We start from the raw sequence: 12,902 nt of genomic DNA on the forward strand, positions 1-12,902 counted from the left end.
CGTGTCCTTACCTTAGAAATTACCCAGGGTGTAGAGACATTCTTGCTTGCTTCCCATGGCAAGCTAAGATTGATCTCATCTGCCCTGGGGTTAATCAGCGCTGTATGTCCCATGACTGACATTGCTTCAGATTATGCTCGTACTCCTCCCCGAACTCACCATGTCCTCCTCTTTGGTAAATGCAGATGAGTAGAATTCAGTTAGGACTTCACCCACATCTCCTGTCTCTACAGAAAGTTGGTCCTTAACTAGATTAACTCTTGCCGACCCTGACCTGCCCAGGCGTGGCTTCTTGCTCTGCCTTTCAGAATTCCCACCTTCTTCATATTCTTGCCCAGTTGCTCCCGTTTCCACTCATTGTCCACACAACCTTGTTTACAACCATCACCTTACCCTCATCAGAGCATCTCCTCAACAACCCTCCCTGCATCTGAACGAGCTTCTTCCCTCTTCTGACGAAGGGCTTCGATTTAAAAGTTGACTTTTTCTTCTTGCAGCTTGACCCGAATGTTTCTCGCATTTTCTTTATTATTTTTGATGTTTTCAGCGTTAAATAAGTTTGCTAACAATGAGTATGTCATTATATTTGGGAGAACAGTAATCCTTATTCCAAATTGTTGCGGTTATTAGTCATATATGTGTTAATTGCCTGGTGTGGGAGGCGGTTACGTCCGCGCAGAAGGTTTGATTGACGTGTCCCGGGAGGTTCCCATGGCAGCCAGACGGTGCCACTCATTTGCAGGGGTGTAGTGTGATACCTCTCTGATCCCTCTGCACCTTGCGGGATCACGCAGCCTCTTAGGAAGCTACATTCTGAAGTGAAAGGTTTGCTGCGTCCTTGCCCGAGGTCGGTGTGTTGATAAAGTGGTGTGACAGGAGAGTTGGCGCGGCCCCCGGAGCTGTCAGTGGGCCGGCCCGGACTCCACCTGTTACCTGTTACCGGACTCGGGCGTCCCTTGGCCATGGGCTCGGCACCGGCGCCGGCGGACGGCTGCGGGGCATGACAGCTCGGCTCCCCACCGGGCAGCTCCGGCAGGGCAGCGGGAGCGATGAGTGCCTGGAAAGCGGCGGCGGCGGCGGCGGAACGGATAATGAAGCGGAGCAAAGCTGCAGCCTCCAGGATCACCAGGACACACAGTGGCTGGTGCTTGAGGAAGGTACCCGGCTCCCTTCAATCTCTCACTACTCTGCTTTTGCAGCTCCCATTCCTCGCTTAACCTCGCCACGGTGCCGTTATGTTTAAGTTGTTCATTTTGCGCGCATACAAGTTATGTATAATTTATGTCGATTTCAGTTAATGTTAATTTATGGAATCGCAGAGTCTACAGATGCTATCAGTTAGATGAAGATTCTTGAATCGTCTGTCATTTCCCTTCGTAAATTCTGCCGGACCCGCTGAATTCCTCCGTGGTTTTGCATGTTCTTCATGTTAACTTGTGTTTCTCCTCTTGTAACGTGCTGTGTTGCTGCTGCTGCAAAAAAAATCAATGTTGCTGGCACTCATACCTTGTTTATGTCCGCTGAGGATAACGAGGGAGGGAGGGGAGAATTGTACAACCTTTCCCAAGGTAAAACATCAAACAATGGTGGAGAAACTCAGTGTGTTGACAGCATTTGTGGAGGGAAAGGAGGCCAAGTCATTGGGCGCAGTTAAAGTGGAATTTGATAAGTTCTTAATTAGTAGAACATGAAAGGATATATGGAGAAGGTGGGAGAATGGGGCTGAGAATGAAAATAAATCAGCCAAATGGCCTAGTTCTGCTCTTTGTCTTGAGGAATTGTTGGCAATTCTGCCACAGATGCTGCTCAACCTGTTGAGTCTCTCCAGCAGGTTGTCTGGTGCTCCAGATTCTGGCATCTGCAGTCTGGTGTCTCTTGTTATGGGTGAATTTGACCTTAGGGTAGTTTCTTTGTCGGGTGAGGTGGGTGTACGGAATGGGGTGTCAGCAAGTGGTTGAGCATATACAATATCTAAAAGACATGCTATGTTGATAGGAAAGTTTTTGGGGAATTTGGATCAATCGCAAGGAAATGCGATGAACTTACTTAAAAACCTTGGTTGGCATGGATGTGTTTTGAGCTGAAGGGCCTGGTACTGTGTAGTATGGCTCTAAGAGAGGCCTTTGTAAGTCACGTCCGACCATGTTGCATCCCAGCTGTCTAGATACGCAAGCCAGGGCAGTAGATATGGAGAGCGAGCTGGTGCCCGTGTAGCAAGCTCCCCCTCTCCACGCATCTGATTAACCCAAAGGAACGGCACAGCCTGAATACAGTCTGGCACCAGCAGCGCCACAGGAGTTGCCAGTCAGCATTGAACGGCCTTAGGGACTCCAGCTCCGGATTTTTTCCTCTGGGTTTAGTCCTGAAACGTTCCCCATTAGTGGGTATAGCCACAAGGCAGCGGAGGTTTGGGATCAGAGATTTCCTTCTAGATGAGCTGACAACCATGCCTCCATCTGCCCAAAATGGACTCTATTGCTCCATAAAGTGAGATAGAGTTATCAAGTAATTTTTACACCAATCCTACCCTATGTTCTGTAACCAACACCTTCACCCTGATAATAGAATTTGTATTTCCGATGCAAATATCAAACTTTGATTTTATGGATCCCGTGGGTAGCAGCGATTCATTTGCAGTCCTGAACACGGAAAACAAACAAAAAATTGGCTGATAGCTTTGCGGAAGAGCTGTGTTTGCTCTCCAGAAGCAACCTCAATGTCACTGTAATCCACTCTGACCTTGGGTACTCTCTGGTACTGAGGTGCTTCATCTTCCATCAAGTCTGCAGTACCTGTGCATTGGACATCTTACCCTCTCTATGAGAGTTGGCTACTTCTGTAGATTTAATTCTGTTTTTCTCTCACCCCTGACAGGTATTTCTTGTAGAACCTGAGGAATTCATGAACAATAATTCAGCAACTTTATGGTAATTGTCAGTTACCACACTTCTATCCAAATTTAACTCTGGTTTCAAAGAGTGGGATTTGAACTCGCTATTGAACTGCAGTCACTATTCATTCCATTTGCTGTTCTCTTCTGTAGTTTACTACGTGCAAGTCGTGCCAGTGATCAGTAATACTACTTCCTGATTTGGGAGTGTTTCTAAAATGCTATTCATTCAGTACCTGCATTACCTCAGCATTTGGAAATGTGTTTTTTTTGTATATGTTTGACACAGAACTTTGCAGCAAAATACCTCTGTGTGTTAGGATAAGTATATTGGGAGGAAGTTCCAGCGAGAAGACTCGCCTTTCATTTGCATCTTCTACAACATAACAATATCCCAAGTGCTTGCATAATTTTCAAATGTCATGACTGATGTATGGCCGGCTAACCAGCAGTGAAGAAATAAGCAGTTAGTCTGTCAGTCACTATCCATGCCACCCAGACCACTGTGTTGCCAAGGAGTCAGGTTCTGAGCATGGAGATCTCCTCCTGTGTGATGTAAAACTGAAGAGAATTGGTTAGTCAAAACTCCACCTTTCTAACATTAGTTTAAAGAGCTCTCTGTTATCCTGAGGCCACTCTTGGTTCATGTCTAGCAACGTCAAAAAGACAGGTCATTATGTTGTTTTGGGGAGCATGCTCCAAGTATATAGGCCATTACCTTTTGGCCGCACAGTCCTGACAACACTTCAAGAAATACTTAATCTGCTATAAAGCATTGGGACATTGATAGGGCTTTTGGAAATGCATGGCCTCCTATAACCATTGAGTCTTTGGTTTCAGCAGACTGGTGTTGCAATAGCTGGCTTAAGATCACGGGAAATGACATTATCAAATCCTATGGAATGTTGAGTCTTACTGCTAACAAATGCCATTATATTGGTCAGCTCCAGAGTGGGGCAGTACAGAGAATAAAATGTGTCAACTGCGGGAATAAAAATCAATCTTTTGTTTGTTTAAAGAAAAGAAAACCCTCAGTCTTGTTTCAAGGCGAGTACCGGTTAGATTTGGGAGCATATCTGATTTGAATTTTGTATTCTTACTGAATACTCTTAATTAGTGTAGATTTTCTTTTATTTTGTTTTTTTTTTAAATTTTATTTTTATTTGGGTAAGGTATTCATAAGTATTACATAAACTTTTTTTAACATATAAAGCCTTTTCCATTTTTTATATATGTATAAATCTATATATATTTATACATTTACAAGTACACACTAAGATGGTATTTAAAGAAAAATAATTAGGCACTTAAATAGATATTTATGTGCAATTGTAATTTCACACTATTAAACTAAATAATTGTTGTTAAAAAATTAGTAATAATAGTGGTTGAATAATAATTTCCGTGTATCTTCTCGTCCATTTCTTTCTTGTCAAAATAATGTGTGTAACCCTATGTAAATTCCATTATAGGTGTTTGTATCTTAACATATTCATGTTTGCTCCCACCCATAAACATACTTATCCAATTCCTGTGTACTTATTTCCAGAAAATACAGAAATGATTTGCCTCCTTGGAGCCACACCTTCTCCAACACGCCACATTTGTGTCTTTGTATTTTTCCTGGTATGGGGTCTTGAAGTATCTTATGTTTTTTCATCAATGTTCTCTCCAAGCCAAAGAGTTAGTTGAAGACCACTGAAAGCTGCATATTTTCCCCCAAGCCTCCTCTGAAAGTACCAACCTCACTTCTTTCTCCCACTTCTCTTTAATATTCAATGTTATATAAAATGTTATCCTGTAGCGGTGTGCTACACGCAGCGCTGCCATAACGACACGGAGTCAGTGAGCTGCAGTTACAAAAGAGGTTTATTCGAACTTCGCGGCCTCGCTTTAAAGCCTTCCTGATCCCGCCCTCCCTGGGATTCACAGTCCGGTCCCGCACGCGGGCTTTTCCCCTTGCTGGTGAAGTGGGCTTGGTGCCCTCTTTGGGACCGGCCTCAATGCCGGCGTGTGCCGCTTTGTGAGCCGGTTCGAGTGCGCTGGGAAGTGGGTCGCCACATAACCTCCCTCCAGAACCGACGATACACCCCCCCAATATCCACAGTCTGGGTCGGAATCTGTTTGGGAGGTCTGCCTCTGCGCCGCGGCGCCGGAATCTCGACTGGCTGCGCCACGTCCGCATGGGCCAGTTTGAGTCGGTCCACCGTGAAAACCTCCTCTTTCCCCCCAATGTCCAGCACGAATGTGGACTCGTTGTTTCTGATCACCGTAAACGGCCCCTCGTAGGGCCGCTGTAGCGGTAACCGATGTCCGTCCCGTCGTACAAAAACAAACTTACAGTTCTGCAGGTCTTTGGGTACGCAGGTCGGGTGCTGCTCATGCTGCGAAGTGGGTATGGGGGCCAGGTTACCGAGCCTCTCACGTAGTCTGCCCAGGACTGCTGCGGGTTCTTCCTCTTGCCCCCTTGGGGCTGGTATGAACTCCCCTGGGATGACCAGGGGTGCGCCGTACACCAACTCGGCCGACGAGGTGTGCAGATCCTCTTTGGGCGCCATGCGGATTCCGAGCAGGACCCAGGGGAGCTCGTCCGCCCAGTTAGGCTCTTTGAGGCGGGCCATGAGAGCCGACTTCAGGTGACGGTGGAAACGCTCCACTAGTCCGTTCGACTGTGGGTGGCAGGCAGTTGTGTGGTGCAGCTGTGTCCCCAAAAGGCTGGCCATAGCTGACCACAGGCTGGAGGTGAACTGGGTGCCTCTGTCGGAGGTAATGTGGGCCGGTACACCAAAGCGGGATACCCAGGTGGCAATCAGTCCCCGGGCACAAGATTCAGAGGTGGTGTCAGTGAGCGGGACCGCTTCTGGCCATCTTGTGAACCGGTCCACGATAGTCAGGAGGTGCCGCGCTCCTCGCGACACTGGCAGGGGGCCCACGATATCCACATGAATGTTGTCGAAACGCCGGTGGGTGGGGTGGAACTGCTGCGGCAGAGCTTTGGTGTGCCGCTGCACCTTGGCCGTCTGGCAGTGCATGCACGTTCTGGCCCAGTCACGGACCTGCTTGCGGAGTCCGTGCCAAACGAACCTGTTGGCCACCATCCGGATGGTTGTCCTGATGGAGGGGTTTTGAATGGAGTTGAAAACGCGCCTTCACCAGGCTGCCGGGACAACGGGGCGGGGTTGGCTGGTGGTGGCGTCACAGAGTAGGGTCCTCTCACCTGGGCCTACGGGGAGGTCCTGGAGTTGCAAACCGGAGACTGCAGTCCTGTAACTAGGGAGCTCCTCGTTTGCCTGCTGCGCCTCCACCAGTGCTTCATAGTCTACCCCCTGGGACAGGGCTTGGATGTTAGGGCGGGAGAGGGCGTCCGCCACGACATTGTCCTTTCCCGAAACATGCCGGACATCCGTCGTGTATTCGGAGATGTAGGACAGATATCGCTGTTGGCGGGACGACCAGGGATCGGACACCTTTGTGAACGTAAAGGTAAGCGGTTTGTGGTCCGTGAACGCGGTGAAGGGCCTACCTTCCAAGAAGTACCTGAAATGCCGGATTGCCAGGTATAGCGCCAACAGTTCCCGGTCGAAAGCACTGTATTTGAGCTCGGGTGGTCGCAGGTGTTTGCTGAAAAACGCCAGGGGTTGCCAGCGACCCTCAATGAGTTGTTCCAGCACTCCACTGACTGCTGTGTTAGATGCGTCCACTGTGAGGGCGGTAGGGACGTCCGTTCTGGAGTGCACTAGCATCGCGGTGTTTGCCAAGGCTTCTTTGGTTTTAATGAAAGCGGCGGCGGACTCCTCGTCCCAGGTAATGTCCTTGCCCTTACCTGACATCAGGGCGAACAGGGGGCGCATGATTCGGGCAGCTGAAGGGAGGAAGCGGTGGTAGAAATTCACCATACCCACGAATTCCTGAAGGCCTTTGATTGTGTTGGGTCGGGGGAAATGGCGGACTGCATCTACCTTGGCGGGCAGAGGGGTTGGCCCGTCTTTAGTAATCCTGTGGCCCAGGAAGTCGATGGTGTCGAGCCCGAACTGACATTTGGCCGGGTTGATTGTCAGGCCGTATTCACTCAGTCGGGCGTAGAGTTGACGGAGGTGGGACAGATGCTCCTGACGACTGCTGCTGGCTATGAGGATGTCGTCCAAATAGATGGAAGCAAAGTCCTGGTCGCATCCCACCGCGTCCATTAACCGCTGAAACGTCTGTGCAGCATTCTTTAGGCCGAACGGCATGCGGAGGAACTCGAAAAGGCCGAAAGGGGTGATGAGTGCTGTTTTGGGGACGTTGTCCGGATGCATCGGGATTTGATGGTATCCCCGGACGAGGTCTACCTTGGAGAAGATCCGCGCGCCGTGCAGGTTTGCTGCAAAGTCCTGAATGTGCGGCACAGGGTAGTGGTCCGGTGTTGTAGCCTCGTTCAGCCTGCGGTAGTGGCCGCACGGTCTCCAGCCCCCTGTCGCTTTGGGCACCATGTGCAGGGGGGAGGCCCATGGGCTGTCGGACCGCCGTATGATCCCCAATTCCTCCATCCTCTTGAACTCCTCCTTCGCCAGCCAGAGCTTGTCCGGGGGAAGCCTTCAAGCACGGGCGTGGAGGGGTGGTCCTTGTATCGGGATGTGGTGCTGTACGCCGTGTCTGGGCATGTCTGCCGTGAACTGCGGTGCCAAAACCGATGGGAAATCCGCCAGGACTCTGGTGAAGTTGTTGTCGGACAGCGTGATGGAGTCTAGGTGTGGGGCCGGCAACTGGGCTTCACCCAGGGAGAACGTCTGAAAAGTCTCAACGTGGACCAGTCTCTTCCTGGGCAGGTCGACCCATAGGCTGTGAGCTCGCAAAAAATCCGCTCCCTGGGGTGGTTGGGCTATGGCGGCCATTGTGAAGTCCCACGTGAACCGGCTGGAGCCGAACTATAGCCGCACCGTATGGGTGCCGTAGGTCCTTACTGTGCTGCTGTTCGCGGCCCTCAGGTTGGGACCCAGTTCTCTGTTGTGGGTGTCATAACTCGTCTGAGGTAAGACGCTGATCTCGGCTCCGGTGTTGACCAAAAAGCGGCGTCCCGACCCCTTGTCCCAGACATACAGGAGGCTATCCCAATGGCCAGCCGCCATAGCCATCAGCGGCGGCTGGCCCTGGCGTTTCCCGGGAACTTGCAGGGCAGGCTACAGCGGCGGGCTTCTGCGCCCCACCACTGGTGGTAGAAACACCATTGCTCGTTGGTCTCCTCACTCCTGCCTCTGGGGTTAGCTGGCTATGTGGCCTGGTGATCTGTGTGACAAACGCCCCACTCTCCTTCTTGGCTTTCCACAGCACGTCTGCCCGGGCCGCCACCTTCCGGGGGTCGCTGAAATCCGCGTCGGACAGCAGCAGGCGTATGTCCTCAGGCAGCTGCTCCAGGAACGCCTGCTCAAACATGAGGCAGGGTGTGTGTCCTCTGGCCAGGGACAACATCTCGTTCATCAAAGCCAACGGCAGCTTGTCTCCCAAACCATCCAGGTGCAGTAAGCGGGCAGCTCGCTCGCGTCGTGAGAGTCCAAAAGTCCTTATGAGCAAGGCTTTGAATTCTGTGTATTTGCCGTCCGCTGGGGGAGACTGTATGAACTCCTCAACCTGGGCGGCTGTCTCCTGGTCGAGGGAGCTCACCACGTAGTAGTAACGTGTGGCATCCGAGGTTATCTGCCGAATGTGGAATTGCGCTTCTGCTTGCTGGAACCATAGGTGAGGTGGCAGCGTCCAGAAGCTTGGCGGTTTTAACGAAACTGCATGAACAGATGCGGCATCAGTCATCTCCGGTCCAAAATCGTTTGGGCCGTCGGGGTCTCCAATTGTAGCGGTGTGCTACACGCAGCGCTGCAATAACGACACGGAGTCGGTGAGCTGCAGTTACAAAAGAGGTTTATTCAAACTTGGCGGCCTCACTTTTGTTAGGAACCCCGTAACTGGGTGTCTTACCAGCAAAGATAGGAGTATCCGTTGAAGTCTGATGATACTATTTTTAACAGTATTTATTAGTAAAAATACACAAAAATAATATCAATGCAAATATACAGATAATATACGTCATCAATACTAAACCTAAAAGTGCGGGTATAATAATAATCAATAAGAAATAAGCTCTATCGTTGTCGAGAGGATAATGAATTGTCACATGGAAATATAAAGTTCAGTTCAGTTCATGCAGGCTGCGGTAGTTGTTGGTCGCAGTGTTGCAATTGTTAGAGAGAGAACAGTAACAGCTATTGACTTGCCGACTTTCCTTTTACGATCTTGATCCGTCGATGCGTTGTTGTTGTGGTCGTTCACGTATGACCCCTCCGTCCTTTAGCTAGACCGTTCCGTGGAGGACTCGTCACCCAGGCAAGGGTGGACACACACAAGCCCCCACCGGTCTCGTAGCGTCTCACCTGGTGCGTCTGAGGGGTGTTTCCCCAGACCCTACTTTTATCCCCACTCACAGGGTCTCAGGTGTCAATCAGGTTGGGATGATGCAACCCATCAAACCAGACCACTCTGGTTGCCCCCTGAAGGGTTTCAATGAATAGAACAGTACTCAATACACAATTCCTTCTTCAAGAGACAATAGCAGTAATCGCTCTCTTTGTGAATAAGAGACATTCCAACCTGTGGCTTCTCTCTCATCAATTTTTCATGAGTGTTGTCCATAACAACTGCCCTTGCTGTTATCTCTTGCATTTCCTTTGATAACAGCATCGGAATAGTGGCGATTTGCGATTCTCCAAAGGGGGGGGGGGGGCTTTGGCGATTCTGTACCCTTCTGCCCATCAGAGTTGCTCATCATTTGTAACACTTTAAAGCCTTCCTGATCCCGCTCTCCCCGGGCGGGAATGCTGTAGTGAATGTGAATGCGTATTCACAGTCCCGTCCCGCGCGCGGGCTTTTCCCCTTGCTGGTGAAGCAGGCTTGGCGCCCTCTTTGGGACCGGCCTCAATGCCGGCGCACGCCACTTTGTGAGCCGGTTCGAGTGCGCTGGGAAGTGGGTCGCCACAATATAATCAAGAAATTGATTTACTTGGTATTGAGCTGTAAGCTGAATTCAAAATCTTGAAAAATTGTAATTCTGCTGTTGATAAGTCTGTACCTCTACAATTCTGGTTAAAGTAGTGTCGTAGTGTGGGTTTTCTGGTGCTATCTGTTCATTGATCATGCTTACAAGAGGAACACGGAACATTGTGAATGCCAAAGCAAAGCAGTGAAAGGTATGGTTCAGTGACGCTGGAACTCGGTGCCACACCCTGGACACCGTGCTTCAGCCCAGACGGTTCCCAGTCAGCAGCATCTGAAGGATGGAAGCAATAGCGTCTGCTTCATTATAAACTCATCATGGTCTTGTCTCACTCTTGTTCTCCCAAACATATCCCCATTCCTTCATTGTTGCTGGCTCATAATTCCCTCCCTAACAGCACTGTGGGTGTACCTATACCTCAGGGACTGCAGTGGTTCAAGCAGGCAGCTCATCGCCACCTTCTCAACGGCAACTAAGGATGGGCAATAAATGCTGGCGATGCCCACATCTCATTAATGAATAAATTTTAAAAACATATAATGATTAAGTGCTGACCGTTCTAGTTACCAAGAGAGTTATCTGCTGCAATCCTGACCACAGTTTACATGCCTCCAAAGGCAGATGTCAAACTTGCACTTAATGCACAAGAAACGGCCTACTCTGACACATTTCACATCCTTGCTGGGGAATTCGAACAGATAAGCTTGAAGCTAAATTGCCCAACTATCATCAGCACATCCTCCGCAACAGCAGAGGACCCAACACATTGAATCACCATCATCAAGAAGACAGACTGTCCCAGTGAGGGCCCAACACATTGAATCACCATCATCAAGAACGCAGACTGTCCCAGCGGGGACCCAACACATTGAATCACCATCATCAAGAAGACAGACTGTCCCAGCGGGGACCCAACACACTCAATCACCATCATCAAGAATGCAGACTGTCCCAGCGAGGGCCCAACACACTCAATCACCATCATCAAGAATGCAGACTGTCCCAGTGAGGACCCAACACACTCAATCACCATCATCAAGAATGCAGACTGTCCCAGCGGGGACCCAACACACTCAATCACCATCATCAAGAACGCAGACTGTCCCAGTGAGGACCCAACACATTGAATCACCATCATCAAGAACGCAGACTGTCCCAGCGAGGACCCAACACACTCAATCACCATCATCAAGAACGCAGACTGTCCCAGCGGGGACCCAACACATTGAATCACCATCATCAAGAACGCAGACTGTCCCAGCGGGGACCCAACACATTGAATCACCATCATCAAGAAGACAGACTGTCCCAGCGGGGACCCAACACACTCAATCACCATCATCAAGAACGCAGACTGTCCCAGCGAGGACCCAACACATTGAATCACCATCATCAAGAACACAGACTGTCCCAGTGAGGGCCCAACACACTCAATCACCATCATCAAGAACGCAGACTGTCCCAGCGAGGACCCAACACATTGAATCACCATCATCAAGAAGACAGACTGTCCCAGCGGGGACCCAACACACTCAATCACCATCATCAAGAAGACAGACTGTCCCAGTGAGGGCCCAACACATTGAATCACCATCATCAAGAACGCAGACTGTCCCAGCGGGGACCCAACACATTGAATCACCATCATCAAGAAGACAGACTGTCCCAGCGGGGACCCAACACACTCAATCACCATCATCAAGAAGACAGACTGTCCCAGCGGGGACCCAACACACTGAATCACCATCATCAAGAAGACAGACTGTCCCAGCGAGGACCCAACACAGTCAATCACCATCATCAAGAATGCAGACTGTCCCAGCGGGGACCCAACACACTCAATCACCATCATCAAGAACGCAGACTGTTCCAGCGAGGGCCCAACACACTCAATCACCATCATCAAGAATGCAGACTGTCCCAGTGGGGACCCAACACACTCAATCACCATCATCAAGAAGACAGACTGTCCCAGTGAGGACCCAACACAGTCAATCACCATCATCAAGAACGCAGACTGTCCCAGTGAGGACCCAACACACTCAATCACCATCATCAAGAACGCAGACTGTCCCAGTGAGGACCCAACACATTGAATCATCATTATCAAGAACGCAGACTGTCCCAGTGAGGACCCAACACACTCAATCACCATCATCAAGAACACAGTCTGTCCCAGTGAGGACCCAACACATTGAATCACCATCATCAAGAACGCAGACTGTCCCAGTGAGGACCCAACACACTCAATCACCATCATCAAGAACGCAGACTGTCCCAGCGAGGACCCAACACACTCAATCACCATCATCAAGAACGCAGACTGTCCCAGTGAGGACCCAACACATTGAATCACCATCATCAAGAAGACAGACTGTCCCAGTGAGGACCCAACACATTGAATCACCATCATCAAGAAGACAGACTGTCCCAGTGAGGACCCAACACATTGAATCACCATCATCAAGAATGCAGACTGTCCCAGCTCCCAACTGCATTCGTCTATCTGGCTGTCCTCCTCCACCTGCATTCAGGCAGTGGCTAAAAGAGCAGGACATCAGAAGCAAGGACAACAAAGAGCTGGTCATAGGTGGCAGAGAACCAGCTGTGTTACTGCTTTGAGTTGGTGGACAGGCCACTTCAAAGAATTATCAGAGGCCCTGAATGAGTACGCCATGATTGTCACAGACTTTATAAAAACACTTGTGGATAAGTGTGTGCCCACAAAATAATTCAGAGACATCCCCAATCAGAATCCCTGGATGAACCAAGAGATTTGAATCTGCTGTGGGCTAAATCAGTGGTGTTCAGAACTGGTGATCCAGGAATGTAAGGCCCAGGTATCTCCTCCAGCTCACCATCAGCACACATGCACCACAAGGCTGTGAGCTTTGTATGATGCCATATTTAAGTTTGCAGACAAAACCACTGTGGTTGGCTGCATCAAAGATGGTAACAAATCAGCATATAGGAGAGACATGGAATATCTGG

General features: G+C 49.9%; 2 protein-coding genes across 3 annotated transcripts in view; both read left to right on the forward strand.

The window, feature by feature from the left end:
• trak1a (trafficking protein, kinesin binding 1a) overlaps positions 1 to 12,902 on the forward strand; it is a 178,002-nt gene that overhangs the window by 87,668 nt on the left and 77,432 nt on the right. The gene's annotated exons all lie outside the window — the stretch shown is intronic.
• On the forward strand, positions 7,754 to 12,533 carry LOC140713945 (uncharacterized). Its single transcript, XM_073024639.1, has 3 exons — positions 7,754 to 7,821; positions 10,007 to 10,104; positions 10,645 to 12,533. Exons 1-3 carry the CDS (start codon positions 7,754 to 7,756, stop codon positions 12,531 to 12,533), a joined length of 2,055 nt encoding a protein of 684 aa, XP_072880740.1.

Source organism: Hemitrygon akajei, chromosome 20 (assembly GCF_048418815.1).
Source record: "Hemitrygon akajei chromosome 20, sHemAka1.3, whole genome shotgun sequence".
Classification (NCBI taxonomy): domain Eukaryota; kingdom Metazoa; phylum Chordata; class Chondrichthyes; order Myliobatiformes; family Dasyatidae; genus Hemitrygon; species Hemitrygon akajei.